Here is a 27,645-nt window from a genome sequence, read left to right on the forward strand (position 1 = left end):
GCCCCGGCTAAAGGCATACTCGGAAATGCCACCACGCCACCCCGGCGGCCCTGGGCTGCGCAGGCCTCGGAAGCCTAGGCGCATGCTCTCAGACGTGTGCCGAGCCAGGACGGCACCCGTGTCACTGCGGGGGGAGGCCTGTACCCGGCAGGCACACACCACCTGTTCTAAAGGTGACGGAGCAGCTCACTCAGCACTCCAGCTACACCATTTAACGATTACCAGCGAAAAACCCACCCGTCCACTGATCCTTGGGCAGTTGTCCTCCAGAGTCTGAACCGACATTAAATAACGCGTAACTGTTGGAAGAGCAGGCGCGGAAGGAACATGGATTACGCATGATTTAAGAAGTTTTCAGCGTCTGTCTTTCTGAACTAATCTGCCTTCTGCAGGACACTGCATCTTCTCTAGTATCAGCTTGGTTTTGCTCACTTTGCAAAATAGCTGCGCCCTGAAAGTCACGAGAATGTCTTCTTTTCAAAGGTTCCACTTGGCCCCTGCGTTCTGAAGGGTTTTCACACTTTATCCCACTGGATGGTGACAACAGCCCCGTGAGCCAGGCAGGGCAGGCGCTGTTCCCACTCGGGAGCATAAAGCCCGGGGAGCGGGGACAGCGGGAGGCCCCAACTCCAGCCACAGGGCTCTGCACGGTCACCAGACAGCAGCGCTGAACAGCTGTGCCCGACTGTCCCCACACGTGGCTTCTCCTCCCGCTCCACGCCCTGTCCCTGACTCTGAAGCTGCTTCCAGACCACAGGCTCAAGATGAATGACCGCGCAGGGCCGGCCGAAGCTTCTGCACAGTGGACTCCGCCGGCCCGCTCCCGGGGCTGCGTGTTCTCCCCAGCCCCCTTTCCCTGGACAGCCCGCACCCAGCCGGTCTTGCCTGGCCTGGCAACCCTGCCTGCCTGGGACAAAGTGGCAACTGCCCAGCGGAATGTGTACTGAACAGTTTTGATGCTTGGGGACATGGAAGCAATGGAAGAGGGGCATCTTTGGAGTAAGAAAGAACCAGAAAGTTTGTTTTAAACACAGAAGAAAGAGAACCAACCTGCTGATACATTACTAAAGTTAAAGAATAGATATATTTTTTTTCCCCAAGAAAAATGTCAAGCCCTGGCTGGGTGACTCAGTTGGTTGGAGTGTCACCCTGTACACCGAAAAAGTTGTGGGTTTAATTCCCAGTCAGGGCACATACCTAGGTTGTGGGTTCCATCCTAGGTCGGGGTGCGTGCGGGAGGCAACTGATTAGTGTTCACATTGATGTTTCTCTCTCCCCCTTCCCCTCTCTCTCTAAAATCAATAAAAAACATGTCCTTGGGCAAGGATTCGAAAAAGAAAGAAAGGAAAATGTCAAAACCCCATTACTGGGCCTGCTGAAAAGGGACAGATGTACAAGGGAAGTACTGAACTGGGCGCTAAGTGCTTCGCTAGATCCTGGCCCTCACCGTGGTCTTCAAGTTGAGAAGAGAGCTGATGATACAGACCCACAAAACTTCTCCTTGAAGTGCCCTGGGACAGGTTTGTGAAATCAGTGAAAACAATCATATAAATCTCACTGTTTCTCAAAAGCTGCCTTAGGTCTGTTCTGGCATCATTATGTGACCCCCCCCCCCTTACCCCCACATACCCCATCCCCGCCCCAAATAGAAGCCTCAAGAAGGCAAGAATTTTTGTCTCTCCTGTTTACTGCCTTATTCTCGGTACCTAAAACAGGACCTGGCACATATCAGATACTGAATATATACTTGTTAAGTGGCACAAAATAACCAGGAATTAAAGAAAAGACACAGCAGTGTAATAATTGTTATTTGTTTGGTCTAACAGTTCCCATCAGGGTCTCTCTCAAGCTGACGACAGCACCCTGCAACAGCAAGACTTAGTTTCCATGGTGATTTAGGGCTACCATGGGTCAAACAGAATCCTCCTGAAACACGCGTATGGAAATGAAGGCTTTTATGACACATTAGCCTTATTCTAAGATGTGACAGTCAGTCCTGACACAGCCTGCATCACATTCTGAAATCTCACATTTGAAAAAAAGAAATACCAAGAGGGAGAAAAGGCATTTGTTGGTCACATACCTGTGCCTTGGGTCTAGCTGTCTGGTTAACTGGTCTAAGATGAACTCCCTTTTTAATTCTATCCATCATCTCTTCAACTGCTTGTCTCTTCAGATCTGTGACTTCTTCAGCTATTTGAAGAATATACACACAAATCATCTTAGGTTACAAGAAAACAGCGATTTTCTATTTTGGGTGACTTAGAAAGGTTGTACCACGTAATTAACCACAGTCCTGTTTCAGACAAAGTCGCAAAATACTGACAATTTAAGGTTAACAGCTCCCAGATAGCAATATATTTTTCATAAAAGCCTTTTAATAAAAGATTTGATTTGAAAAACAGGAGTTATAAATTCTAAGGTCTAATTTGTACCCTGGAAATCAATAGCAGTTCTTCTTTGATTTTGTTCCCTTTGTCAGCATAATGCGAGACCTGAACTTCTACAGGTCTTTAAAAACCCAACTTTGTAACTAACCCCAAATCACCATTCACTTTTGTCTCAAAGCTCTTTTTATAAGTTATAGCACATCCTATGTCAAAGAAATCAGCCCAAAGAAGAAATAACCTTCGAAAGGCCCGATGGAAAATAGAAGGCCAAAATTTTTTTTTTTACTTAATGAAAGAAATTCAGTCAAAAGATGAGCCAGCAAATAGGTAAAATCTATTTTTTAAATTGCCATCTTTTGTTTAGGAATCACATGGGAAGGAAACATTTAAGCAAACCTTTTCCAAGTCTTTTAAAATTGCCAATGTTAAAAGAAAGCATACATCTAGAAATGACGGTAATTAAGTAATTAAATTTGATTTCAAATTTTCAATGGTCTATTGTATAACCTTTGCACCATTTTGCTGCAAAAACAATAAAGTTGTTGAAATATGTATCAGTTAGATGAATGGAACTGCAGGGAGCTTCAACCTGTTGATGAGAATGAGGAAACCTGTCTCTTTTGCAGAACAGCTTGACCAGAAGCATGGAAGCATTTTTATAATATTTGTCACTATTAATGCAGTTCTAGATCTTGCGTTTACCTCCTTTACCTCCACCTAATACACTGTTGCTGATATATTTAAGTTTAAATATCTCATAAAGGCCTTCCATTGGCATCGTCAATAAGACCCCACAGGGTGGGGCACATGGTGGGCACTCAAGTATCTGCCTACTGACTGACTTGTCAAGTTTTGGCTTTCAATGGCTATGAGTATTTTTACTTTTTGAGCAGAGATGACTAAGCCCCAAAAGGCTGGCTTCTAAATGGAGGTGATCACAACTACATCCCCCAAGCTCAGTGACAGCAGGGCAGGCTTTGCCCCGAGGAGGCCTCAATCAGGGCTGCTGCTTCTGCCATGTGGGCGGAATTCGCCAGCAACTCCGAGAGCCCAGAAGGTCTGTTAGTCATCGCCCTCACCTCTGCGAGCACCACAGTGATGGGATTATTCACCACAGAAATGCTGGGAATTAAAATATCCAAACAGCATTTTTCATACCTGGAATGCAAAAAATATATGTATTTTGCCAGGTAATGTGGGGAAAATGGCACCAAAGTCTGAACTCATCTACCGGAAAGGAATTGAAAAGGAAAAGCTGTGGGTTGATCCACCGTGTGCCCTGAAGTAGCACCGTCCTGGGCAGCTTCTGCTGATGGCTCGCAAACCCTAACAAGGGGGCAGACAAGAAATTACCACGGACAGACATCCCCTCCCTCACTCGCTCGTTCAGCGTCTGAAACCTAAATAGTGCGCTATGCCGACCCCATTCAAAGCCAAAGGAGATAAAGTCCAGATCTGTCGTTCAAGCGCCTGTGATGGGTATAGAATTTGTTCCTGGGAATTAAAAAAAAAAATCTTCAGCCCGGCCGGGGTGGCTCGGTTGGTTGAGCATTAGCCCATGCACCAGGAGGTCGCCGGTTCAATTCCCGGCCAGGGCACATGCCTGGGTTGTGGGCTCCATCCCAAGTGGGGAGCGTGCAGGAGGCAGCCAATCGATGTTTCTCTCTCTCTCCCTTCCTCCCTCTCCCTTCTTCTCTCTGAAATCAATAAAAACATATATATTTTTTAAATATATCTTCATTGATTTCAGAGAGAGGAAAGGAGAGGGAGAGAGAGAGAGATAGAAACATCAATGATGAGAGGGTCACTGATGGAGCCCACAACCCGGGCATGTGCCCTGACCGAGAATCGAACCCCAATCGCCTGGATCCCAGGTCGATGTTCAACCGCTGAGCCACGCCCAGCTGGGCAATAAAAACATATTTTTTAAAACAAATTTGTCAACAAAAACATCTGATGTTCAAAAAGGCTGCCGTTTTGAGTGAGCCCGGGGAAGAGCGGCACAGCAACAGGAGCAGAGCCTGCAAACAGAGCAGCTCTGCAAGGAGCAACTGAAACCCAGTTAAATGCACCACACGAAACTGCCGAAGGCGGACAGACGGAGGCCTGTGGCCGCGCCACTGAGATCTGCTGCGGGGCCGGCGTAGCGGGAACTGCACGCGGTCTGCTGGCTCTGCCTGCCGGGGTCCCGGGACGACTCAGAGAAAGGCCGCTGTGGGCACTGCGCACAGGTTACAAACCAGGCTTTGGTTTCTCGGTCTTTTTCAAAGGTGAAGGCTTAACTGGTCTTAAGGAAAAGAAATCGCTCTTATCAGATTCCCTCCTGGGCACAACCCGAGGGCAAAGCTAGGTTAGCTACGCAAGCGTTCTCTCTCCCCGGCCCTGTTTGTGAACCAGCAAAAAGCAATCTATGAGAACTTCTAAACTGTTAAGCTGTACTAATAAATCTGCAAGAGTCACCTAGGGAGAGCTCATGGTATGTTTTGTATTTCTCTCTGCAATCATGCAGTTGGTAATTGTCTCACAAAAGCATGTAATCAGGGGGACAATAGAAATATGCAGGATACTGGAGATTAAAGAAAGGGGACAAATGAAGACAACAGGTCTAATGTTATTGAACTGCCACAGGAAAATCAAATGTTCTTTGAGTTAGTGCTTCGAGGTCAGTCTTGGATCAGAAAGCTACATGTAATTAATAGAGGCTTACATTTTAAGACCCACTTGAAAAAATAAGTTAATTCCTTTAAAAAAATAAAGCAAGCAAGCAAGAAAAAGACCCACAGACAAAACCATCGCCTTATTGCTCAATAAAATCTTTTGTTATTTACCTAGAAGAAACGAAAATGAATGTTTAATGCCAAAGGATTACTTTTCTCTTTCACTAACATTTCTTAAAAGGCATTAAAAAAAAATCGTATGCCACTGTGATGTACAAAATGCCTAAGAATATCAGGGTTGAACGAGTCTGAATATGACTAAGGTAAGTTAAGGAAATTTCCTTGACTACGATGATCACAAGAGCCTGCTGATTGAGGAATCCTGCCCTGCAAAGTGGAGTTAGGACCTTGGCTATTTTTTATTTTTTTTAAACTAACATTTGGGGTATTTTCTATGCGCTAAGTACTACTCTAAATGCTTTCCATGTTACTCATTAATTCCGATAACTCTATGAAACAAGAACTACCGCTACCCTCATTCTACGGATTAGTTAACTGAGGTAAGAAAATATCAACAAATTAATAACCTAAATATATGAAATCTCAGAACGTGTCCAATAGCTGCATTCTTATCAAAATTAGTCACTAACTTCAAAGTGGGTAATGATTTCTTATAGTCAAACCTTAACAGTACTACACTATTCCACAGACCTTCCCTACAATCAAGTTTTTGAAGAGCCATAACCTACCAACAAACACTTCTCCATCCATAAGCTCTGAAAGGCATACCACCTGGATAGAAAAGCCACCGTAAGATGTTAACATAAGAAAATACCACGATCGCAAGTCTGGTGTCTTCCTTTTCAATGAAAACTCCAACGTGTCCCAGACGGACGAGCCCAGCGTCTGCTGCTCTGCGTTCATTCATCACGCATTTAATCACTATTGAGGTATTTACTCAACAACCATTTTTTAGTGTGAACTGTTAAGAAGACACTAAATAACTGCCACGCTAAATAACTACCTCACACGCCCCAGCACAATCCACCTCACGGTGACAAGGGCGCACGTCAGCCTGCTCTGCGTAACAAGGCTCACGAAGGCAATGGCTTAGCTGCTTCGTCCTTACAGCTGTCAGGGTCACATTTCTCCCGGGACGATCTGTTCGTAGTCAAAGAAGTGGCCAAATGTATGCAGTGTTAAAAATGGCACCGTCGCCGCCGGGAGCAGCGCGAGGGGACAGTTACCTGTCTCGGCCTGAGCTGCCTTTTCTTTCTTGGCGCCGCCGCCGGGGTGGGACCGCTTCCGGATCATGGACATGAGGGATCTTTGGGAGAGAGAAGGTAGACGGGAGATGACGGGGTGCCTGCGACCCAAGAAATAACATGTCCAGACTCTAAAGAACCGGTACACAGCCAGCTCTCCTCTCAGGTGCATGAACGTACAAGTAGAATGCGAGAAGCCTACTTTCCACTTTTAATAAACTAGCAAACTTTTCATCACTTCAAGTAAGAGAAAGGGGTCTCATCCCTTACCGTGAGAAGCCGAACTAATTACTGAAAGGCAGGGGCCGCTATAACGACCAATACGATGCATAGACATTTACAAAGTAAAACAGGTACAGAAAAAATGTCAATACCCCTATCTAAAATTCAAACAAAGCTCTCACCGTGAGCCGCACCTCCCAGGGCCTGTCCCAGTTTCACCGCCACCCGTATAAAATGACCAAAGGATGTCTCCTCTTCTTCCCTCTCTCCCACCGAGCCCCGCGGTCAAATGAGCAGGAAAATGGGGAAAAGCAATAAAGCCACTTAAAATGGTCTTTTTTTCCCCACTTTCATTTCTACCCATGACCTACATCAGGGTAAAGCAAGTGGCTCAGGGACAAAGTCGGAAAACCTCGATTAGTGGATTCCAAGTCCATGGAACCTCGATACGTATGCAAATATATTTCTTTGACAAGGAGGTTCTCCTTACCAAAAAAAAATCTCTTTATACTGAGAAATTATGTCTTGTACTATTTAAATTCACCTTAAAATAAAAATTATTCATGTTATTCAATGAATTTTCTTTAAGGGCCTCATAAAAGAATTCATGCTTTAGACGTATGGTCTGAATCCTACATTCATTTCTCAATTTAACTGGAAAGTGCTCTTTGGGAAAATATTCTATTTAGGTTATACTTTACTTTGAATCTGAAGGGCTCTCAAGATTTCTGAGACTAAAAATTAAAGGCCAACAGCAAGACTGTAATCGCTTTTTAATAGTTCTCCCTCCTCATAGACAAAAGTGACCTTTCTTATCAGCTCAAAACTCCAGACCTTAGGGAAAGATCAAAGTGATGAAGTTCCTATTTTAAATGTCAAATTCAGAATATCTCCATCTCCTACAGACTTAGCAACCCAGGAGAGAAAGAATTTAAAATACCTGAAATTCTTTCAATTGACTCTTGGATTGATCACGTGTAAAAATTATTTTGCTTTAACTACTTCAGTGGCTTAAAGTAGATTGTCATACCCTGCTCAGTAAGGAACACTAATGAGAATTTTTATTAAAAGGCCAAGTCTCATTTTTAGAGCCGTGTGGGAGGAACATGCTACACATTCTATTCAGATGGATCAGCAAAGGTACAAAGTTCGAATAAATGGCTTCTCTGTGTGAAAGGATTAAACAAATCACGAGTTAATGAAAGGTAAAAATCTAGAAAATTTTTAAATTCCATTTGATCAAGAATAAATTATACAGGAGCAGCTTGAGTCGTGACACGAGGAGGTAAGATGTCACCACAGCAGGCAGACTGTCTTACGTCACTCTGCATGGCCGGAGGGACAACCACAGAGAAGGCAAAACCTGGCTCTAGATCTCAGGCGTAAATGCTTAATTCAGGTGCTCGATAGCATCGGGCCACCTTGAGCTTCAGGAAAAGCGAGTTCTTGTCTGCATATATGATTTCCTGCCCCAAGAATTTAAACATAATCTCTTCTTATTACTGGAAGGCTCCTCTCGCAGCATTATTAACGCTTTAAACATGGGGTCTGGAATAAGAAAATAATTAGTACTTTTAGTTTACTAGTTTATAACAATTAGTCCTGTTAAGTTTTTGTCCAGTACTTTTGTTTTTCAAATAACTGAACAGACCAGCACTTTTCAAATTCAAATTAGGGAGAGATCAAGATGAAAAACATTCTGGAGCAGCTCAAAATTCCCCAGGCTGGCAGTTTACAGGAAATCCCAACGTCATCGACTGCAATTTTAAAACTAAAGCATCAAAACAATTTGCATAAATGTCTAGCTGTTCGGGGTTTGCGACATCCACGTGGAATCTGACCGTCTACAACAGAACACTGTCAGCCTCAAGACTGTTTTTGCCAGGTGTTTTTAAGGCCCTGTCTATAGCAGGGTGCCCCCCAAAAATGTATACACTTAAATTATTAAGTCCAATGGGTTAAATCTGAAAAGAAACATCAATTGAGCTATCAGAAAAAAGTGTGTATACATTTTTGGGGGACGCCCTGTATATTACAAAAAGGGAATATAAATACATTGGTCTTTAGGAAATTCCCCAGGAGAAACACCCACAGACAGTTTTCATTACCACCCCTCTAATGCTGCAATCTAAGCCAGGATTTTTAAAAAAATACCATTCACATAAACTCAGGTTCAAGGAACGGCATCTGATGCAGAGCAGTCCTCCCGACGCACTCACCGGATGGGGTTGGGAGGAGGGGGGAGCGGCGGTGGAGGAGGCGGTGGGGGGGGCACCGAGTTCTCAGACTGGTTCACCCGTTTCTGGAGCTCATCAACTGCAGAGAAAGCACACAGTCAGAAAAGAGCTGAAATAAGCAACTTACCACCTTCTGTACATGTAAAGGAAAAAGCATAATCTCTCTCAAAATCAAGGGTTTTTTTTTTCATTAAAGCAAAGTTAGAAAATTCAACATGAAACAGCAGACTCTTTTAAGCGATCACTAACGCAAGAGGCCTTACGTAGGGTGCAAGACGACCTCACCATCTGTTCGCTGCACGTACGACTATGGAAAAGAGAGAAGTGAAGGCAGCGGCTGGACGGGTGGGAAGCAAGGACCGAGTAGGCTGAAGAAGCATTTGTTAACAACGGAAAATACTCCTCGAACACTGAGAAATTGTTAATGCTTGACTTTTGCAATGTATAGACCAAGAATTAATTTTAAAGCTGACATTTAGCACTGAATTTTAATAGCATGCTTTCCTCCTCTACTTAATTTCCTTCAAAACCTGCAAATCCCAGTGTCCTTGATATTAACCAGCCTCCCTCTTCCAACGTCTGTGACTCAGAAACTGGGTGCTTTTCTGGAGAGCATCTGGAAATGTAATTTATTCATTCAGTTCACGAAGTTGGGAATGAAACAGGTGCTGACTGAGCACCCGCAACGTGGAAGGGCCTACGATGCGGTTCCAGACACAGCTCCTGACTTCAAGGAGCAGGACTGAAATCGATCAGAGACGCGCGCACCTCTAGCGGGGGCTCTAAGGGGCTCTGGGGACCGCGGGCTGTCCGCCCGCAGGAAGAGCTGTCCCCACCGGCGCTCTGCTTTCAGACGCCTGTGCCCCAGACCTGTCCACCCGCTTTCACTCTCAATACTCAGTAAGCAGTGTGGGCCAAGCTCGCGACACCACGGCTCCCTACCTATTCCATAGGCATGTGACTACCTCGCCAAAGGGAGCTCAGTTCCTCAGGTCAAAAGGTGTGGTCTGTTCTCCTATATCTCTTATGGCGCCCTAGGGTATGGCTGGGTACACACACAGTGGAAACTAAAACATGTTCAAAACTGAACGTCGAATATCTCTAGGTCTGCCCCCTGCTTTTATATAGACAGATGGCTTTCACTACAGGCTGCTCTGATACTCACTAAAAAGAATGGAATATTTCTTAATTTTAGATCAATTTTTTTTAAATAAACCATAATTAATTTTTACTGTGGATTATAAAGCATTGGATATTTTTTGAAAGAAAGAAAGCCGACTAGTTCTTCTGTACAGATTTCAAAATTCTAGTATAAAATTAACCTGAAATATCTGAAGCGAATATTGAAGCTGTTATAAAGGGAACGACCTGCCTCCTTAAATTACCTACCTTCCAACAGAAACGTATTCCCTATCCCTGTGTAGTAATCCAACTCACACGTTCCTGTTAAGCTTTCGAGAACTGAATGAATAAGTCCTTTTGATTTAAGTATCCCCTGGTGTTTTAAAAGTTTTCCGTTTAATGTATATATTGTTGCCCGTTTTATTGTTAGGCGTGATATTGTAAGTACTATTTCAAGTGTATAATTAGACACCAAAGATGAAGGTGGCATGAATCTAAAAAGTTTAATTCTTTTAAAAAATACACCCTAAAATGAACAAAATAAGTACTTAAATAACACTCATAGCTGAAGCCCTGAGAAATGCTGCAGTTTCGGTCTTCCCATATTAATGGTATCTTTGTTCTTAATTCTGGGTGATGCTCACAAAGGCTTGAGTCCAAAAAGAAGTCTAAATATTTGCAAATCATTTAATTACAAAGGCCATTCTACTACTGAACAGCAATAGTTAGAAAGGAAGGAATTTAAAAGTGAATCGCAGTATTTTTCTATAGCATTCAGTAAAAGTTCTGGACCAACTCTATGCCAGGTTTTGTCCTGGGCCTGAGAGAGTCACCGGTTTATATGAGACAGTAGCCTACTCAATGCTTTTACCAGAATGCTTTAAATTTCTGGCTTTCTCCTCAGAATGCTGATACTTCAATTCCAGTTCCTTCTTATCTTCTTCAAGAAGCTCCAGCTGCTGCTTGAGGTTGTGGATCTCTTTGTGGAGCGTTTCATTTTCTAGCCGTTCTTCTAATTCTTTGACCTGTGAGTTATAAACAGACTTTTACGGAGCGATAAAGTTTTTCCCGGGTCCAGGAAAATAAAGGGGAAAAAATTAATATTTCCCTTTTATTTTGCACTTCACAGCAAAGAGATTCCAATCCATCTTAAAAACTATAAAAATTCTGGGATACAGATAACACTTAAAATCATTATCAGCTATTTGAGTCAATATAAATTTACTGGAAATCTATATCCCAGGTAATTTAATTGTTAACGTGAACAAAAAAGTAAAATCCATACCAAAGACATTCATTTAAACAGATGAATACTTTCATACCCATTCTCAAAGACCCCTGAGAGCACAATTAGGTAACAAACATCAAAAACCTTAAAAAAAAAAAGAAAGAAAGAAAGAAGGAAGGAAAGGCCATTTAATCCTCTGATTCAATAATATTATTTTTAGAATTTGTTTTAAAAAAATAATAAGATATGTTCACTATAATATTCTTTGTAACGGAATAATTGGAAATAACATAAATGTCTGACAAAATTATTGATTTAGGAAATTCTGGTGTGTTCTGTAAGCACCATAACTTTTATCTAATCTTCAGTACCTCTCCCCCCACCCCAACAAGGTCCATATACAACAATTCAGTCCCACGCCTCGGTGCAATTCAATAGATTCTACATCTGTATCATTTACTGAGTTAGCTGCAAGTAGCAGGACTTTTCAGAACCAAAACTTTCTAGGATAAGCTAAATAAAAATAGCATTCTTTTATTCTCTCTCCACTTAAAATGGTAATCCTGCATATGGGGACAAAAAAGAAAAAAAAGACATTCTTTCCCTCCCATCCTCTAGCATATACCAGCATTTCTTATTTAGGGAAAAAAATCGACTCTCCCACATGACCAACCCTGCAAGAACTTCAGAAATTTTCCAGGATTAAATGTCAATATTGTTCCTTAAAGAGACTTTGACAAATGACAATGAGTGGCAGCTAGCAGCCTTTCCTTCAGAGACTAGGTCCACTGTAAGCAGTGTAAGCAGTGGTGTGACTTTTCCTACGTGGTTTCTTGCACTGGGCGCCTGTGCTCTAGCTCTTGGCCCCTCTCTCCGCCCCCACCCACCACGCTGACTGCCCTCTGCCCGCGCCCCCAGGTAGCCGCGTCCGCAGAAGGGCTCCGCTCAAACAACCACTTAGGGAGCCTTTAAACACACATTTGTGCAAGTTTACAAAATCCGAGATTTTCTCTAAGCAAGCAATTATTACCAACGTGGGCTTTTCCTCCCTCTCTGAAAAAACCTATGTCCTCCCACGAGCTCTTTGAGACTAATACGCTCCTGGTACACGTGGTCTCCCCAAAATGCAACCAACTCAGACTTCCAAGCAGTGCATTAGGTGCATACCCAAGCTCATCTTACACGGCATCTCTTTTCCTCCCTTCTCTGTCCTTTGGGACAGTTTAAAGTCTACGATAATGCACTACAAATTTTAGTTGCGCACTAAATTAAGTTCATTTGGTAGTTATGTTTTCTCTGAAAAGCGAAAAGACAGACCTGGTAACTTAGTAAGGCAAGGTGTGGAACTCTAAGACACCAGACTAACTCTGCTCATTTTAAGTGTGTGTGTGTGCGCGCGCGCACGCATGGTGTATCTGTGTGTGCATGTGTGCGTGTCTGTGTGTGCACGCATGTGGTGTGTCTTTGTGCATGTGGGTCTGTGTGTGGTGTGTGTCTGTGTGTTTGTGCGCATGCGTGTTAAGACTCCAGAAGAAAGTCTGTTACCTTTTGTTGATGCTGAATTCTCTCTTCCTCAAGGAGCTGGGTGAGTTTTGCATTTTCGTCTAAAGCTTTCAAAAGCTGCTGGTCAGGAGCAGAGCTCTGCAGCAGCAGGTGGCTTTGTCTCTTCAGCTTGTTTTGTTCAATGAACATCTGCAAAGGTCAATTATGAAAATGTGTACACCAGTCGGTCTCACATATCTCAATGGAAACACGAGCAAAAGGAAAGTAGGTAGAGTTTTTATCACAACGCTAAAGGCAATTTCTGAATTCCATAGTGTAACGGTTTCATAAGTAATGATTGCTATGATTTCACTGATAACTTTCAGTCTTCGGTACCTTTACCCTTGTCCCAACAAGGTATGATAACTGAGCCCTACACTTCAGTTTTTAGTATTGTCCTATGGCTTTAAAATAAATTCATACGACTCGTAGTATCAGCATTACTGGAACAGAGGCTGTTAGCTGATTCTTCTAGACTAGGGGTGGGCCGGAATCCCCGAAGCACCACCATGCTGACACGGAACTATTGCATCCAGAACGGGGGACCATGTTTTTGGTTTTTAAATGGGTAAGTAGGGGTAGGAGTTGGGAACTTTCATTTTTTACTTTGCACACTTAAGAATTGTCTGTATTTCTTACGATATATATATATATATATATATTCCTTTTGTAATTAAGTATATAAATAAATTAATAAAAAATCCATTTCACAGTCTCTAGACAGTAGGTCCCAAAGGGCAGAGGTCAGATTTGCCTCCTCCGCCACTGTATTCCCACTATTGGCAGCACCTGCTTTAATAAAACATTTGCTGAATGTGCTAAGGAACCCAATGAGAGAAAGAGGCACTTCTCTTGTTAAACTAAGCCGCGGCTCTTTTGGCAGCAGCTATCTGTTGAAAACCTGAGAATCTATACACCATTCAAAGGGAAGATATCCTGGTTCTAACCCAGCTTTATCTTAAAACACGGTTTTCTTCTCCCTCTTGTGCAGATCAAATCTAGACACTGTCCAGTGACTGAGCCCCCTTGCAAGCCTTCCTGCTACCGGTGCTGTAAGTGCCACCGCTCGTTTCCCTCCCCGCACGCCTGTCCCCTCCTTCCGCAAAGGCAGAAAACCATTCATTTTCATCTCACGGCACCTTGCTCCTCCCAGCTATCTTCTCTGCCACTGCATGGCCTTCAGGTCTCCTTTGAGCTGCTTTGCATTCTAACATCACTCTACAAACAACAGGTGGAAAACGGAAACTGTCTCTCAAAGCAGGACCTGGCATTCGGGCCAAAACCAGGCCACCTTTTCAGTTTTGCGGTGGAGGCGTCTTCCCATTATCTCCCCTCTCGCTCCCCTCAACTGTTTGCTTAGCTCCATTATTTATATCGCCGCAGCTTTTCCAAGGGCTCTGCTGCACTCCAAGTCTTTCTTCCTTCTTCCCAGTAATAGGAGGACAATATTTACTCACCTTTCATTAATCTGTCTGAATAGAATGAATCATAATATTTCAAATCGGATTGTCCTGGGCTAAACCTTTCATAGAGTTCACTGCTAGCACAACTACGTTCAAGCACAGAAAGACTCCTGCACAAAACCATCCCCTGGTTTTCAACTGTAACCCGCATAACTCCATGCTTTGTCTTCTTTCTACATGGTGCAGACTTCCCCCTAAGAGTGTTTCACATTTCCTTCACTCCCTTCCTTCAGCCTACAGTCTGTACACAGATTCACAATGTTTCCTGGGGTGGGGCTCCCCAACCTGAGCTGTCAGGGTTCAGCCAACTGGTATACCTCATCATTGCCCTGGAAACCAGCCCCAGAGCCACAGAACACCCAAGGACTACATGTCCACAGAGGTAAGCCGGAACCCGAGACGCCCAAAGCTTATCTCCAACATGAGAGGAAGGTCATTACTCTGGCGAAAGGCTGAGATAACGGATGTTCAACACGGCCATGTTCCACAGCAAGTGGGGGGATCAACTCATGTAATCAGAGCACTGGGTAGCAGCCGACGAGAAAGGCTAATCCCACGATACTGTTACTTGACATGGTATATGGAGGAGTAACCTAGATTCGTAAGGCTATTTGAAACATAGAAAAGTCCTACACTCAAGCTGGACTTTCCATCACAAGGTGCAGGCATCCCTAATCATAATTTCTTTCCTCTGTGTAGCATTCTAGAGTTTACAAAATACCTTTGAAAACCATGCCATTTGAATTTAAAATGCACTTGGTTATATGGGTATCATCACCCGTTTCACAGATGGTGAAAGTAAAGCCCCAAGAAGTTAAGGGACTGCTCTAAGGTGATACAACTGGTAACTGACTGATATGCCCAAATTTGAATCCAGATCTTCTGACGCCAAGTTCAGTGAACTTGATACTATTCCACAGCTGCCTCCCTAAATCAGCGGATCCTTAATTCAAAGGGATAAGTTCTGATTCAACCTAAAAAAAATACTCATGTGTCATCTGCAAAGTTCTTTAAGAGATAAAAATTAAAAACGAGGTCTCTACAAGATACTTACCTCCTGTGCAAACGACTCTGCCTTCTTCCGAAGGTCCTTCTCCAGTTCCAGGTTCACCTGCATTTCCTCATACTCTTCCACCGCCAGCATGGACACTGCAGAAGGCAGGACAGGGAAGCGGGCGTGCCACACAGGTGGCCGGGAAGAGGGGTGAAAAACAGTGTTAGAAAGATTCTTACTACAGCACTCTCAACCATTGCTGGCTGGAATATAGATAGATAAAACCTTCTGGAGGGTAATGTGAATCAAAATCTAAAATTATTCACACTCTGCCCAGCTGGGGAGGTCACAGTTCGATTCCCAGTCAGGGCACATGCCCGGGTTGCGGGCTCGATGCCTGGGAGGGGTCGTGCAGGAGGCAGCCGATCAATGACGCTCTCATCACTGATGTTTCTCTCTCTCTCCCTCTCCCTTCCTCTCTCTGAAATCAATAAGAACATGTTTTTAAAACATTTTTTTAAATCCAAGGGAGGGGTATGAGTAGAGAAGGCTGTTGAGGGGCTTGTACGGTACTAATGGGTAAAAAGATATTCCTTTTGCTGATACTTTTAACAAACAATTTAATGTATATGTAGGCTTTTTAAGACTGGAAGAATATACACTAAAACGTTAATAGTGCTTGTCTCTGCACTGGGAAGATTGAGATATGTTTTCCTTTTTCTGTATGAATCTATACTTCCCACCAAAAAAAAAGTGTGCTAGTTAAACAAAAAGAAAAATAGATATGTTATTTTAACGTGTTCTCCATGTTCACAAAGAAGAGAGACAGCTTTGGATCCATCCGGGCCCAGAGTCAGAGCTCGGAATGAAAGTCACTATAGGACAGAAACCTTCAAAGGGAAGGCTCCTGTCCAAGAAGAGCAACATGAATAATAGTTTTTGACATCTTGTGCTCTGTTTTGTGAAATAATGATAGAGACAAGCTGGGGGGAGTGACGAAGCCATTAGAAATTAGACGGGACATAGGTAGATATCACTCTAGTCCCTCTGCTGCCTCTGGTAAGGCTCTTTCAATCCTGAGCTGAGTCATATCAACAACTCCTTTCAAAGGCTCTCCTAATGGCTGCTTTCAAACAATGTTCCACCAGGGCACTCAGGCCTAACTGACTAAGGGCTGGTTTGCTGTGTAATGACATAGAATTTCAAACTCTGTGCTCTGCAAATCCACTGCCTACTCAGGGGAAAGACTAATAATCTTACTCGAGTAAAGCAATGAAAGTGGTGGTTTGTGATGTGAATTACGGGTCCCTGAGAGCTCAATTATTTTCAAGCCTATTTAAAAAAGAAATATCATGAAGAAAACAAAGAAGTCTATACTGCAACTATCTGAAGGCCTGGGCAGGATAATTGACTCTCTTTTCTGTGTCTAGAACACTATAATAAGAAGTGAATTTCACACGCCCTGGTCCTTTCTACCTGGATTCTGAGAGAAATGAGTTTGGCCCTAGTCATGTATTTATTACATAATCTCTCTGTCTCTCCCTAGACAGGGGGCTCTCTGAAGGCAAGATCCACGTGCTTAACCCCTGAAGACCCTGTTTCCAGCATCAGGGCTGAAAAGTCTTCTACACCATTTTTACTTTCCTAAAGGGAGAAGCTGCTGAAGAAATGTCACAATCGAGTGCATCTCCACCCTTAACTACAGGATCTTTGTTTATTCAAAACTCTCAAGCCACGAGGGATTTAAAGATGGAGCGCTTCCACCAGTAACAGGGAGGACCCGGGTCTGAAAGACCTCCTTCCAGTGCTGTAGCTCCCGCACTCGGGAAGGAGAAAGAGAACAGACCACAGGAAGCCCCCTCCTAGGATTATGTTTGCAGAGCTGCACTGTGGCATCGCTCCCTTGTCCTAAACCAGGGGACGCAGGAAACAGTCCCTGAGACTCGATGCTGTGTTTTAGGACAAGGGAGAGAAGATAAACTACAGTGTTCTCCAGAAGCAGCCTTGGGAGAAACTGCCTTCTCACCTGGAGACCAGGTCTGCTTCTCCAGATCAGCAGGTTCATTTTTAAGTGATTCATATAGACGATCGTGAATTTGTGAGATGACTGTGAGAGCTTCACGCTGGCCCCTAGACAGCTCGGGGCCAGATCTCAGGCGCACAGGCCGGAAACGTGTAAGGCCTCAGAGCAAGGGTGCGCTGTGTGCATCAATATATACTCTCACCTTCCCTGTGTCTCATATTCCACACCCTCTTAATTTCAAATATTTTCATATTGCGTTTCATGTATTATATGTAGATATCATAATCACTTTGGGACTGAAGAGAGGTTTACTAAATAAACCTGCCAAATATACAAATACTGAGGGGACAGCCAGTATGGCCATGGTCCCAGGATATACGTAGGAAAGATCAATATTTAGGTTTTAACCCTTAGCGGTTGTTTGTCTACTCTCAGCCACCAAAGCTTTTTTACCGTTCCGGTCGTATGTCTGCTCTCAGTCACCACAGCAAGGAAACGTACGAATCTTAACTCTATTCATTCATGTATCAGTTCATAATTTCTCTGAAAGCTCTTAATTCCAACCAGTACTACACCCATGTCCAAATTTAATACGACCGCAAAGGGTTAAGTTTCAAAATGAGTGGGCCGTGAGGTTCTTAAGTAAAAGCACTTGTACATGTCCCAAGACTCGAAGGCAGGGGATAAAAGAGAAATGAGAGAGTGTCATTGCTAGGAAAACACAATCCAAGAGAAGATTCCTGCTGCAAAGAATCTTTAGGCACAGGTCTAACACAACACAAAACATATGGGCACAAAATAAATCACACATGTACGTGAGAAAAAAAGACTCGAAACACATACCTCGATTGCATTTTTCTAAGACTTTTCTCTGTTCAAGGACCTCTGAATTTAAAACATCTTTTTCTTGCTTCACTTTATTTACCTAAAAATGTGAGATTTTGAGGGGAGAAAACACCCACAGTTGTAAGACGTGACACAAAGCAACGTGCAATACTCTAATTGCTATTCTACTTTTAACAAGAAGTTAACAGCGTACGGTAGTAACTGGCTTCACCACGTAGGCTTTTACTACAGCTCTTCCTAGAGCCTCCAAGGTAGCTATTTAAGTTACGATGGAGAACTGGCAGAGAATTTATTTACATATTCCAAATGGCATTGGCACTGGGCCCTAAACCTGGTAGTGTTCTAACTGGCAAGTATAAATCATTGGTATTTTTAAAGCAAAAGTTCCAACTAGAGAGCACTCGGAAAAAACACGAATCATTTAAAGATCCAATCCTCCATTTTGGTATTTATTTTAAACTTTGATGCTATTTGGCTTAAATAAAACAGACATGAATTTTTGAAATTAAAAATACTTTCACCTTGGATGACTATTGGCTTAAATAAAATACATATGATAATATTATCCCAAAATTTAAATTTGTGAAATAATTTCTGGCATTTATCAATAGAAGAGAATATCATAGTTAATTTAAAAAAAAAAAAAAAGACTGTAAGGCTACACACTGTATCAAAGCAGATAAATCTCAAATGTATGACGTGGAATTTTAAAAGCAGGTACCTGTATATAGTTTAAAAACACTCAAAATGCTACGTGTTGTAGTACAAATGAAAATACATGCATTGCAACGATAAAACCTAAGTTGAGAATAGCGGTTGTTTAGGGAAACGCAATTAAGGAGAGAAAGACACCAGGGTTCCAACACTACCTTAAGGTTTTACGTGTTAAGCTAGACAGTAGGCATAGAGATGTTCATTACTTTGTTTTTGAAATAGTCCTAATAAAAATGACTTGTGAAATGGCTTCCAATCTAAACGGGAGGGAGAGACTCTTCAATAATCATCACTGCGGGCCAGGTGCATCACAATGCACTTCCCGTGTCTCTCCTGCGGTTACACTCAGGGAACCAATGACGACAATGGTCCTGAGGGGGCCTTGGACTCCATCAGCACTTTGGAGAGTCTCTGAACTGATTTCTTTTAGTATAAGCTATCTTTTAGGTTTTGGTTTCAATTCGTAACTGGTGTAAAATGTCCCACAGGGATGCCATTTCCAAAATACCATCATCATTCTTCCCATGCACTGGGATGTTTTGCCACGACCTGGAAAAGCCAGTGGGGCAGGGAGGCCGGGAGCACAGCTTCCCACCCTCTTCGAGATCACGGTCCTTAAGGAAACGACAGAGCGTGTACGGGAGCTGAGGGAGGCTGCTCGCTCACGGGATCAATACCTTGGCTACTTGTAAGCCATTGAGGGCTATCAAGGGCCTACATACATCGATTGGGAAGCTCTAGGCTACAGGATCTGAGAACCATTGACACAAGTTAAGTCGAGATTGCAAAGGCAGATCCTTGAAGCCTCGCGCAAATAAAGGCAATTATGTACTCCTGCCCTTAAAGAAGGGAAAAGATTCTCCAAATACCTACTCGAACCCATTCTGCCATCTATCCTGTCTGCCTGTGTCAGAGGCGCCTGGGGAGAGCCTTTCCCAACTGAGCCAGCCATCTACTGCAGAAGCAAAATACGTCTTCAAGGCAATACAGGGTAGGACTCAAATTCAAGACATTCTTACAAATTTGCCTCGTGTTGTGAAATATGAGGGGCAGAGAACACGCGATGCTACCTTCGTGTTTTGTTGGGCTAGGGAGTGGGGATATGAATGCCCGTGATCTTATTTTCTATCCCTTTTTGTGTGTCTGAAAGGATGGAGAGAAGAGAAGATTAAAACTGGAACTCGGCTCACATGTCAGATGTCAGCTTCCAACAGCAAGTGTTGGACATGGCCAGGCCCCAAACACCCCGAACACCCAGAAAAACTAACGGTCCTGCCTCTCGGGCCTAAGGTACATACTTCGTCGATGACTTCTGCAAGTTTGCTCTTGAGGTTTTCCAGTTCGATGCCTAAGATCTTCTTTTCCTCCTGAACAGATATAATTTGATCTCGAAGTTCTGCGTTTTGAAGGGGGGGAAAAATACAAATAAACATACTTTTAAAAGAAAAAAATCAATCTTGTCAGAAAGGAAAACGCTGGTCCATGTAAGCTCATGGTCAAGGTTATTGAACGATTAAAATGAAGATGAAACAGGGAAGGACAATGGAATCTCGCTGTCGTTCCCCCCAACACAGCCACGGTTATCACTCATTCTGCATCCGGCAAACTCACTATGTGAATGTACCAGATCACACTTTCTTTGCATTCTATCAAACCCACATTCGAGAAAACTATCCGGCATTTTAGAGGCAAAACTGTTTAAGCTTTCAGCAAAATAAATTAAGGCATTGTAACAATTTCTTTTCTATTTTATAATGGCCATGGACTCTTGCCACAATACCATATAAACAATTGGGCAGTTAATAATTTGGAGATTTTGATTTGAAGGGAAAAAATCCTGATTTGCTGCCAATTTATAGCCCTTACACATTATTTGAACTGACTCAAAATATAACCTTTTTGAAAAAGGGTTAATTCTAGTAATTTTCTCTCCGGAGTTGTGGGTGTTTTGTTTCTTAATTTATTTCATATTTGTTATAACTGGGATTTAATGAAAACTGTGTTACTGGAATGAAAATATTAGCAGCTGTAAGTGCAAGAAAAGCTTCTGGTGTGAGATTAAAGTTACTTCCGCCACTCAAATGTTAAAAAAATATCCATGGATTAGCACCGAGCACTCAAACTTACACCCAGGCTTAGGCTTTGCTGCTTAGTTTTTAACTGCTCTTAATTTCTTACACATCCGCAAGGACAGTAAGAAACCCGCTATGTGGTTATTTATAAATTAAATCAAACTTTTTACACGAACCCAGCTTGAAGGAGTTCTCAGAGCCTTATTTCAAAATCACTTTCTCTACTGGCTGGCCACTCCGGAAGGAAGGAGAGACCATACTGTCAAGACCGAACACAAGGGAGAATTATGAACAAAGAAAATCCGTTAAACTTCCTCTCTCTCTCCTCACCCGCATAAATATTATTTTGTCTCAGGCTAAGGGAGTGGAGAGTCAGTTAAGATGACTTTCTCTATACGGTCATCCGCGAGAACTGGTTCCAGAACACCCTCCCCAGAGCAAAATCGGCCAATGCTCAAGTCCCTGACACAAAAGAGCATAGTGTTTGCACACAACCTAAGCACTCCCTCCTGCACGCCTTAAATAACCTCTAGATAGAATACCTAATGCAATGTAAATGCTGTGTCAATAGCTATTATACTGTGTTGTTTAGGAAAAAAACTCTGTACATGTTCAGTACAGATGCAACCACCTTAGGCTGAACTACATGGCACATGTCAGAAACAATGTAACCCCCCCCCCCAAATATTTTCAATCTGCCATTGGTTGAACCCATGGGTGCGGAACCCGCTGACGTGGAGGGTTAACTTTCAATTGAAGTTTTGTCTACCAAGCTAACACGTATTGGTTCTGACAAGTGCACTACCTTAAAATACCCCAAGAGTTACTGCACCAAAATCTGCTTTCCTACATCTTTAACATACACAACATGTGTATATATTTATGAATAAAATGAATGTGTATTTAATACACGTATTGTTAAATAGATGTCTCGTCTTGCTAATCGACGCAGTTCTTTAATATTTAGTATTGTGTATAGCTTGTTGCCTGAATCAGATGAGAAGTTCTCTGAGGGCAGGCACTAAGCGATTTGAGAAGGAATCTTCCCCAAAGATTTCAACAGAGAACCACAACCAGGAGCTGCTGACTAAATACATTTTTATTCATTCATTCTTTCTTTCATTTCATTTCAATTTCACCAAAAATGTCTTAATATGTAGTCCATATGCTCAGGAAGTTTGTAGACTAACCGGCTGTTTGTCAAGACAATCATTTCAAGAGTGCCTAGTTCCCAAAAGACGGCAACTCAGAAAGCACAGACGTTACACCCTCCCTTGACTCTCCACCAGGCTACACTTTAGGACATCTAAGTCAGAATTTTTTCACAGTAAAACCCAGACATCAGTATTTTTTAAGGTTCTCATGTGATTCCAATGTGTGACTGGGGCTGGGAAACATTATCAAAAATAAGCTCAGTGATTGAGATGAGAGTCCCACCTTTGATTTGCTTCTGACACTGGACTGAGACACACGTCTCGGCAGTAGCCTCTGGGTCCGCAGTCGGATCTTCATCAATGTTTATCTCTTCAGTTATGACATCTGGTCCCAGCTTGGCCATGTATAACATGCTGATTCTTTTCAGGGTCTTATTTTCTTTATTTAACTAAGGCAAGATATAAAAACAGTTATTTTAACAGCAGTCAAATGAGTGTCTTGGATTTCTAAACAATAGACAAATTAAGTGTAATCTTGTCCTACGTATTCATCAACATTCACAGCACTAAATAACAATTAGAAGATTCATTAAATAAGATTTTATTTACACTTTTTAATATGAAAGTTATTACTTTAATTAAGACCTGATGCCTGGATTATGGCCAGCAGCATTCGAGAAAGCTAGTTATAACTGATCAGAAATACAAGAGGAATTAAGATAAAACACCAGCACAGACTAAGCCCAATATCAGTTTGTCTTAATCAAAGCACTTTATTTCCAGCAAAAGTTTTCTTTTTTGCTGCGCTGTGAACACCTTGTAAAGGTCTGTTTGCCCAGCATCCCCTCTTTTCTGGACCCTGCCACTCCTCTTCAATGTTCCACATGATTCCTGTGGGAACAGCCATGGTCCCCAAAACACACCCTATCCCTTTGGCCACAGCTCATTTGTCCAGGGATTTAGGCACATGACCCAAACCCAGTCAACTGGGTCCCTTCTCTAGAAATCTGGAAGCTGGATCAGAGAGTTTCTGTCCACATGTCTGGATGTACAGAAGCTGCTGGTGACCACACTCCACTGCTAGAGTGAGGGAGAGAGGAAGGGGGTCTGTGTGTAGCAAAGCCACCATGGAGCTGATGTGCAGAGGGGGGCAGAGAAAAGCAATGGAAACAGGCTCTCCCACAGGGCTCCAGCCCCCTCCTGAACTGCTGCTAGCTCCCAGGATCTATGGGCTCCTCCAGTCCCTCTGTAACAAACCCTGTCCTTTCTTTTCTTTCCTTGCTTAAGCTAGTTCAAGATGTGTTTCCATCTGTATACAGTTCTAATGATGCATAATAAAAAAAAAGTTCAAGATATGTTTCCATTATCTGTATAAAAGAGTTTGAATTCATAGCAAAGAAATCCTAATTCATAAACACATTTGTTATGCATTAATGTAGAAATGAGTTGGTTTTTAGTGTTACTTACTCAACTATCACTTCCTTCTTTAGCTCATGAGTTTATGTGCATAAAAATGTTAGTACAAAGCACACACAAAGACTAAGCGTGGTCCCAAGTCCACAGGAGGAAAACATGGTTTTGCTGACGTTTTCTCTTCTCAAGACTAAAAAATAGAAAGTCTTCTCTTATTTGAGTACATGAAAGTATTTACAAGATGGATTTTTCTAGCATAAAATGTAACATATAGAAATGCAAACATATTTCCTTTACTAAGGGCCCCTGGTCATCAAAACAAGTTCTGAATTTAATAACTGACATTGAAAATAAATACAAACAGAAATATAATCCATTGGGAAGCTAAGTGCCCTTCCCTACTGTAAGCCTTACACCATAATAAGATGTTTAGTATGGTACTTGTCTGGCTTTGGCCTTTCATTTGTGATCATAATTTGAATCCCTCAGGGAAAGCCCAGCCCATTTCAATCTGGGAGATCTAATTCTTCCCCAATAGTATTAAATCTAAATATATCTGGAGTAGCCTGCTCCAGAGCACAAGAGGCACTTCCTCTCTGGGGAGTCAGAAAGAAGCTCCTAGAAATGGCCATGAACCCTTTCATGGGCTCTTCCTGGGAAGCCTGGTGAGATCTCTTCAGAGAATCAGACACAGCCCCTGATTCCCCACCCCCAGCCCACGGCTCTAGCTTCTAGCTCCCCAGATCACATCAGAGGATCAGGAATAAGGCACGAGGCCCGTGATTTCCCAACCCCTCTTCCTTAAACTGGAAAATTCAAGTAAACACTGTTTGGGGGGGGGGGAGGGGGAACGGCCTTTGAACCATGAACTCTATAGCACACATAGCGCTAGAGGCTCAAAGATCCTTGTCAATACTCAAGCAATGCATTTTTTTTCCTGAATGTTAGGAAAAAAAATAACAATTTAAGGAAAAAGTGAAAAGACTCAAGGCTTAATTTGTAATTCTGCATCCTAATATTTAAACCAGTGGTTTTCAACTCTGCACATCAGAATCTCTCCAGAGCTTTTTAAAAATCCCAACGCACAGCCCTCACCAGACCCAACTCCGGCAGTGAGGCCCAGCAGAGCGTCCCGGGTGAGCCCACCGGACGTCAGCGCTGAGGCCCACGGACGCGGAGCCAGGCGGTGCGTTTCTGCACATTCCTACGAAACCGGTCCAGCAGACTGAAGCCCCAGCTCTACGGTCCGGTCGTCCCTGCTTCTAGAACCGCCTAACAGTTCAGTGCCAGCTTTCTCATCAGCAAACTAAGGATAAAAACAGTCTCTATTCCATCATATGAAGGTTAAATATTACATATAAAGTATCGAATACAGTGACTGACACAGTGAAAATGCAGCAAGTGTTAGCTACTAATAGTAACAAAAGGGGTTTAGTTGGTGCATCTAAGTTTCCTTTGGAAATCTTATTGGCTGGTTTTCTTCAACCTACGTATCTGTCTATACATTTTCCCTTCCTCCAGGACTGTCATGAAAATACTAAGTTTTGCCAGTTGGTGCTTAATGCATCCCAGCCCATTACCACAATACTACTTAATAGCCTCAGAGTTCAAAGTCCTGCCCTCCAAAGAGTTTAATGCCTCCATCAAACTGGGCACCGAAATCCACCAGCTCCTCTCCGGCTACAACACAACTACTGTGTTTAACAAAGTTACTAACTCAAAACTCGAGCCAGACGGAAAGTTTCAAAAGCCTCCTCTGAAATATTATTTTAACACTATGAAAGAAGGAATATAAAGATTTATATACATAAGATCTTGTGACTATACTAACTGGACACTTGTAAAAACCCTGAATTCACGAATTTTGGTGAAGCTACTTCGCTGTGGTTATGACCCACTGAGTTAGATGGGTGAAGGCACGCTACTTTTTTTTAGAGCTGTTCTAAATCACAGGGTAAAAACAAATCTTCTATAATCCTACAGTAACAGAATCTTCTATATTCAAATGTTAATGGAGTTTTTACATTGCACACAGTTTAATAAATACTTAAAGATACGGAACTAGCAAGTAAAACAGACCTGGCCCGTTGGGTTTAAACAGCTGGTCTGCATTTGTCGGTTTAACCTGCACATTTTGGAAAAGCCAGGTATCTGTACTTGCTTTTTAAAAAAGTATGCAGTCAAACTGCATTGCAAGAATTCAACGTTCTTTTTGTCATTAATTTGAGAGCAAAGGTTTAGAAAAAAAAAGAAATAGTTTACAGAAACTTTGCTGCTTAAAAATGAAACCTGCTTTCAAAATGACACAGATAATGAAATCGGGATGTGTCACTACCCCTTACTGATCACACATAATGAAACTTCTAAACTTCGCCATCAGAGCTGTAGTACGTGCCACATCCAATGAGGACATCTACAGTGTGTGGCTGAAAGGCTTTTGGTTTTTTTTTTTTTTATTCCAGTCCCCATAGTGTATCCTCAAAAACAAATCATTTGTCCATTTTCAAAAAAGCTTCTTAAAGAACAGGTGATAAACTGTGTAAGTTAAGGATCCTATAGTCAAAACAACTGTCAGTGTCACCCCAATAAATTCTTTAAAAAAGAAGAAGAAACTGTAAGGATGACCTTACACAGGTTAGTAACACAAACACAGTGCTTCATATCCAAGGATGAATGTAACAGTCCCCTGGCGGCTTTTCTACATACACCTGCCTGGCCCACATTCCCAGAGTCAGGGGGCCTGGGGTCCTCTTAAGAAATCAACCCTGGTCTATCCTGACACTTAGGACAGGACAACTGCAGCTCAGAGAGGTGAGTTCTCTTCTTCAAAGTCACCTGTCAAATTTTAAAAGGGGGAAGGGAGATAAAATAACCTGTGTCTACTGCCTCCCAAACCACTGATTTCCATAAACCTCCAGTCCTGAGGGGTAGTCGCTGCTCTCCCTCTGGATGTACTATTGCAACGGGGACACTTGTCCGTAACGAGAGAAAGTACAGTGACTATCCTTGGACACGACAAGATTCAGAGCGTCTAGTATGCTCCGAATATATTTTTCCCCACTTGTTCCAAAAGAAGAAATAAAGAAAACGAAAAGGAGAATTCACGCAGCATCATGGGCCAGTGAATGCCAGCGATGCGCAGCAGGGTGGAGATGGCAGGAGTGCGCCCAGGTCGCCACTGCTCTCAGGCGATGGCCTGTCATGCTGTGTGTTCTTTAGACAAATAACAGAAGAGAAGCTACACACGCACATTGATATTCTAGGTTAGGTTCTGACTGCTTATCTTATGGATTCTAATGCAGTGTCGTTATGCAAACAATTAAGCAAATACCTCTGGCAAGCAGACTGTTAATGCCTACAAATTAGATAGCTACACAGATACATAGGTCTGTAGAATTTCAGCCACATGAAAAGAAATACTTTAGACTAGAGGAAGGTGATGGGGGAAAAGGGAAAGCAACCACCGGCATTACTAATGAAATTTGAGTGCAAATTGCTGTAGTCCATTTTCTGATGAAATGTTCAGATGCATTTTACCCAACCCAAAATACATAAGACAGAGATAAAAACATTCTTTAATAATAATGTACTTCTGATGAGACAGAATATAGAAAATTACACACTTGGTAAATTCATCAGCCAGAAGCAATCAGCAGAGCACCGGAGGTCACCTCGAGCATGCCCTCACTTTGCTTTCACAAATAATCACCTGAAATGTAAGGCTCGAGGCAGACTTTTCCATCTGATTCAAATAAGGGACACTCACTGCTCTCTCCCATCACCCCAGGCTCGTCTGAAACTTGGTTACGTTTTCGCCAAATGTATGGACATTTGGAAAGTCTGGCTCAACGGATTACTCTGGGACTATTTTTCACAGGCAAAAAGCACAAATGCTGAACTACAGACACACACAAATGCTCCTTTTACAATAAAAAATAGCCTCGGCATGAGGGAAGATATTTACATAATCAGATTCTGGGATTCTGAGCCCTTGCCACACTTTTCTCAGCAGCAGAGCAGGCGACAGGCTGAAAAACTAAAACAGCAAGACAAGAACAGAATCCGCTGTGCAGAAAAGCAAGGAGAAATGTCAAGGCCCAGGTAGAATTTCTTTGATCGGAAGAGTCTCACCTTTGTGGCCAAAGCTTCAGCGCTTTCTCGACAAGTCTTCTCTATTTCAAGATGGTTCTGCATGAAATTCACTTCCTCTATAACCATGTGAGAAACTAGGAATGAGGGAAAAAAGTCTCAGCATTCAGAGATTAGTCAGCTCCTCCAGAAGCCCACGCATCTTGTCCCATGG

The 27,645-nt window shown here is 42.6% G+C and overlaps 1 protein-coding gene across 1 annotated transcript in view; it reads right to left on the reverse strand.

Moving 5' to 3' along the window:
- SHTN1 (shootin 1) overlaps positions 1-27,645 on the reverse strand; it is an 81,222-nt gene that overhangs the window by 24,394 nt on the left and 29,183 nt on the right. The window contains exons 4-13 of the mRNA XM_087823978.1: positions 27,474-27,568; positions 22,213-22,378; positions 20,002-20,099; positions 17,987-18,068; positions 15,181-15,275; positions 12,667-12,813; positions 10,765-10,918; positions 8,754-8,850; positions 6,295-6,374; positions 2,084-2,193 (exon numbers count right to left, since the gene is read on the reverse strand). Coding sequence (XP_087680104.1) covers positions 2,084-2,193; positions 6,295-6,374; positions 8,754-8,850; positions 10,765-10,918; positions 12,667-12,813; positions 15,181-15,275; positions 17,987-18,068; positions 20,002-20,099; positions 22,213-22,378; positions 27,474-27,568 — 1,124 coding nt within the window. The remainder of the gene's footprint in view (positions 1-2,083; positions 2,194-6,294; positions 6,375-8,753; positions 8,851-10,764; positions 10,919-12,666; positions 12,814-15,180; positions 15,276-17,986; positions 18,069-20,001; positions 20,100-22,212; positions 22,379-27,473; positions 27,569-27,645) is intronic.

Source organism: Miniopterus natalensis, chromosome 14 (assembly GCF_054644295.1).
Source record: "Miniopterus natalensis isolate mMinNat1 chromosome 14, mMinNat1.hap1, whole genome shotgun sequence".
Lineage (NCBI taxonomy): Eukaryota > Metazoa > Chordata > Mammalia > Chiroptera > Miniopteridae > Miniopterus > Miniopterus natalensis.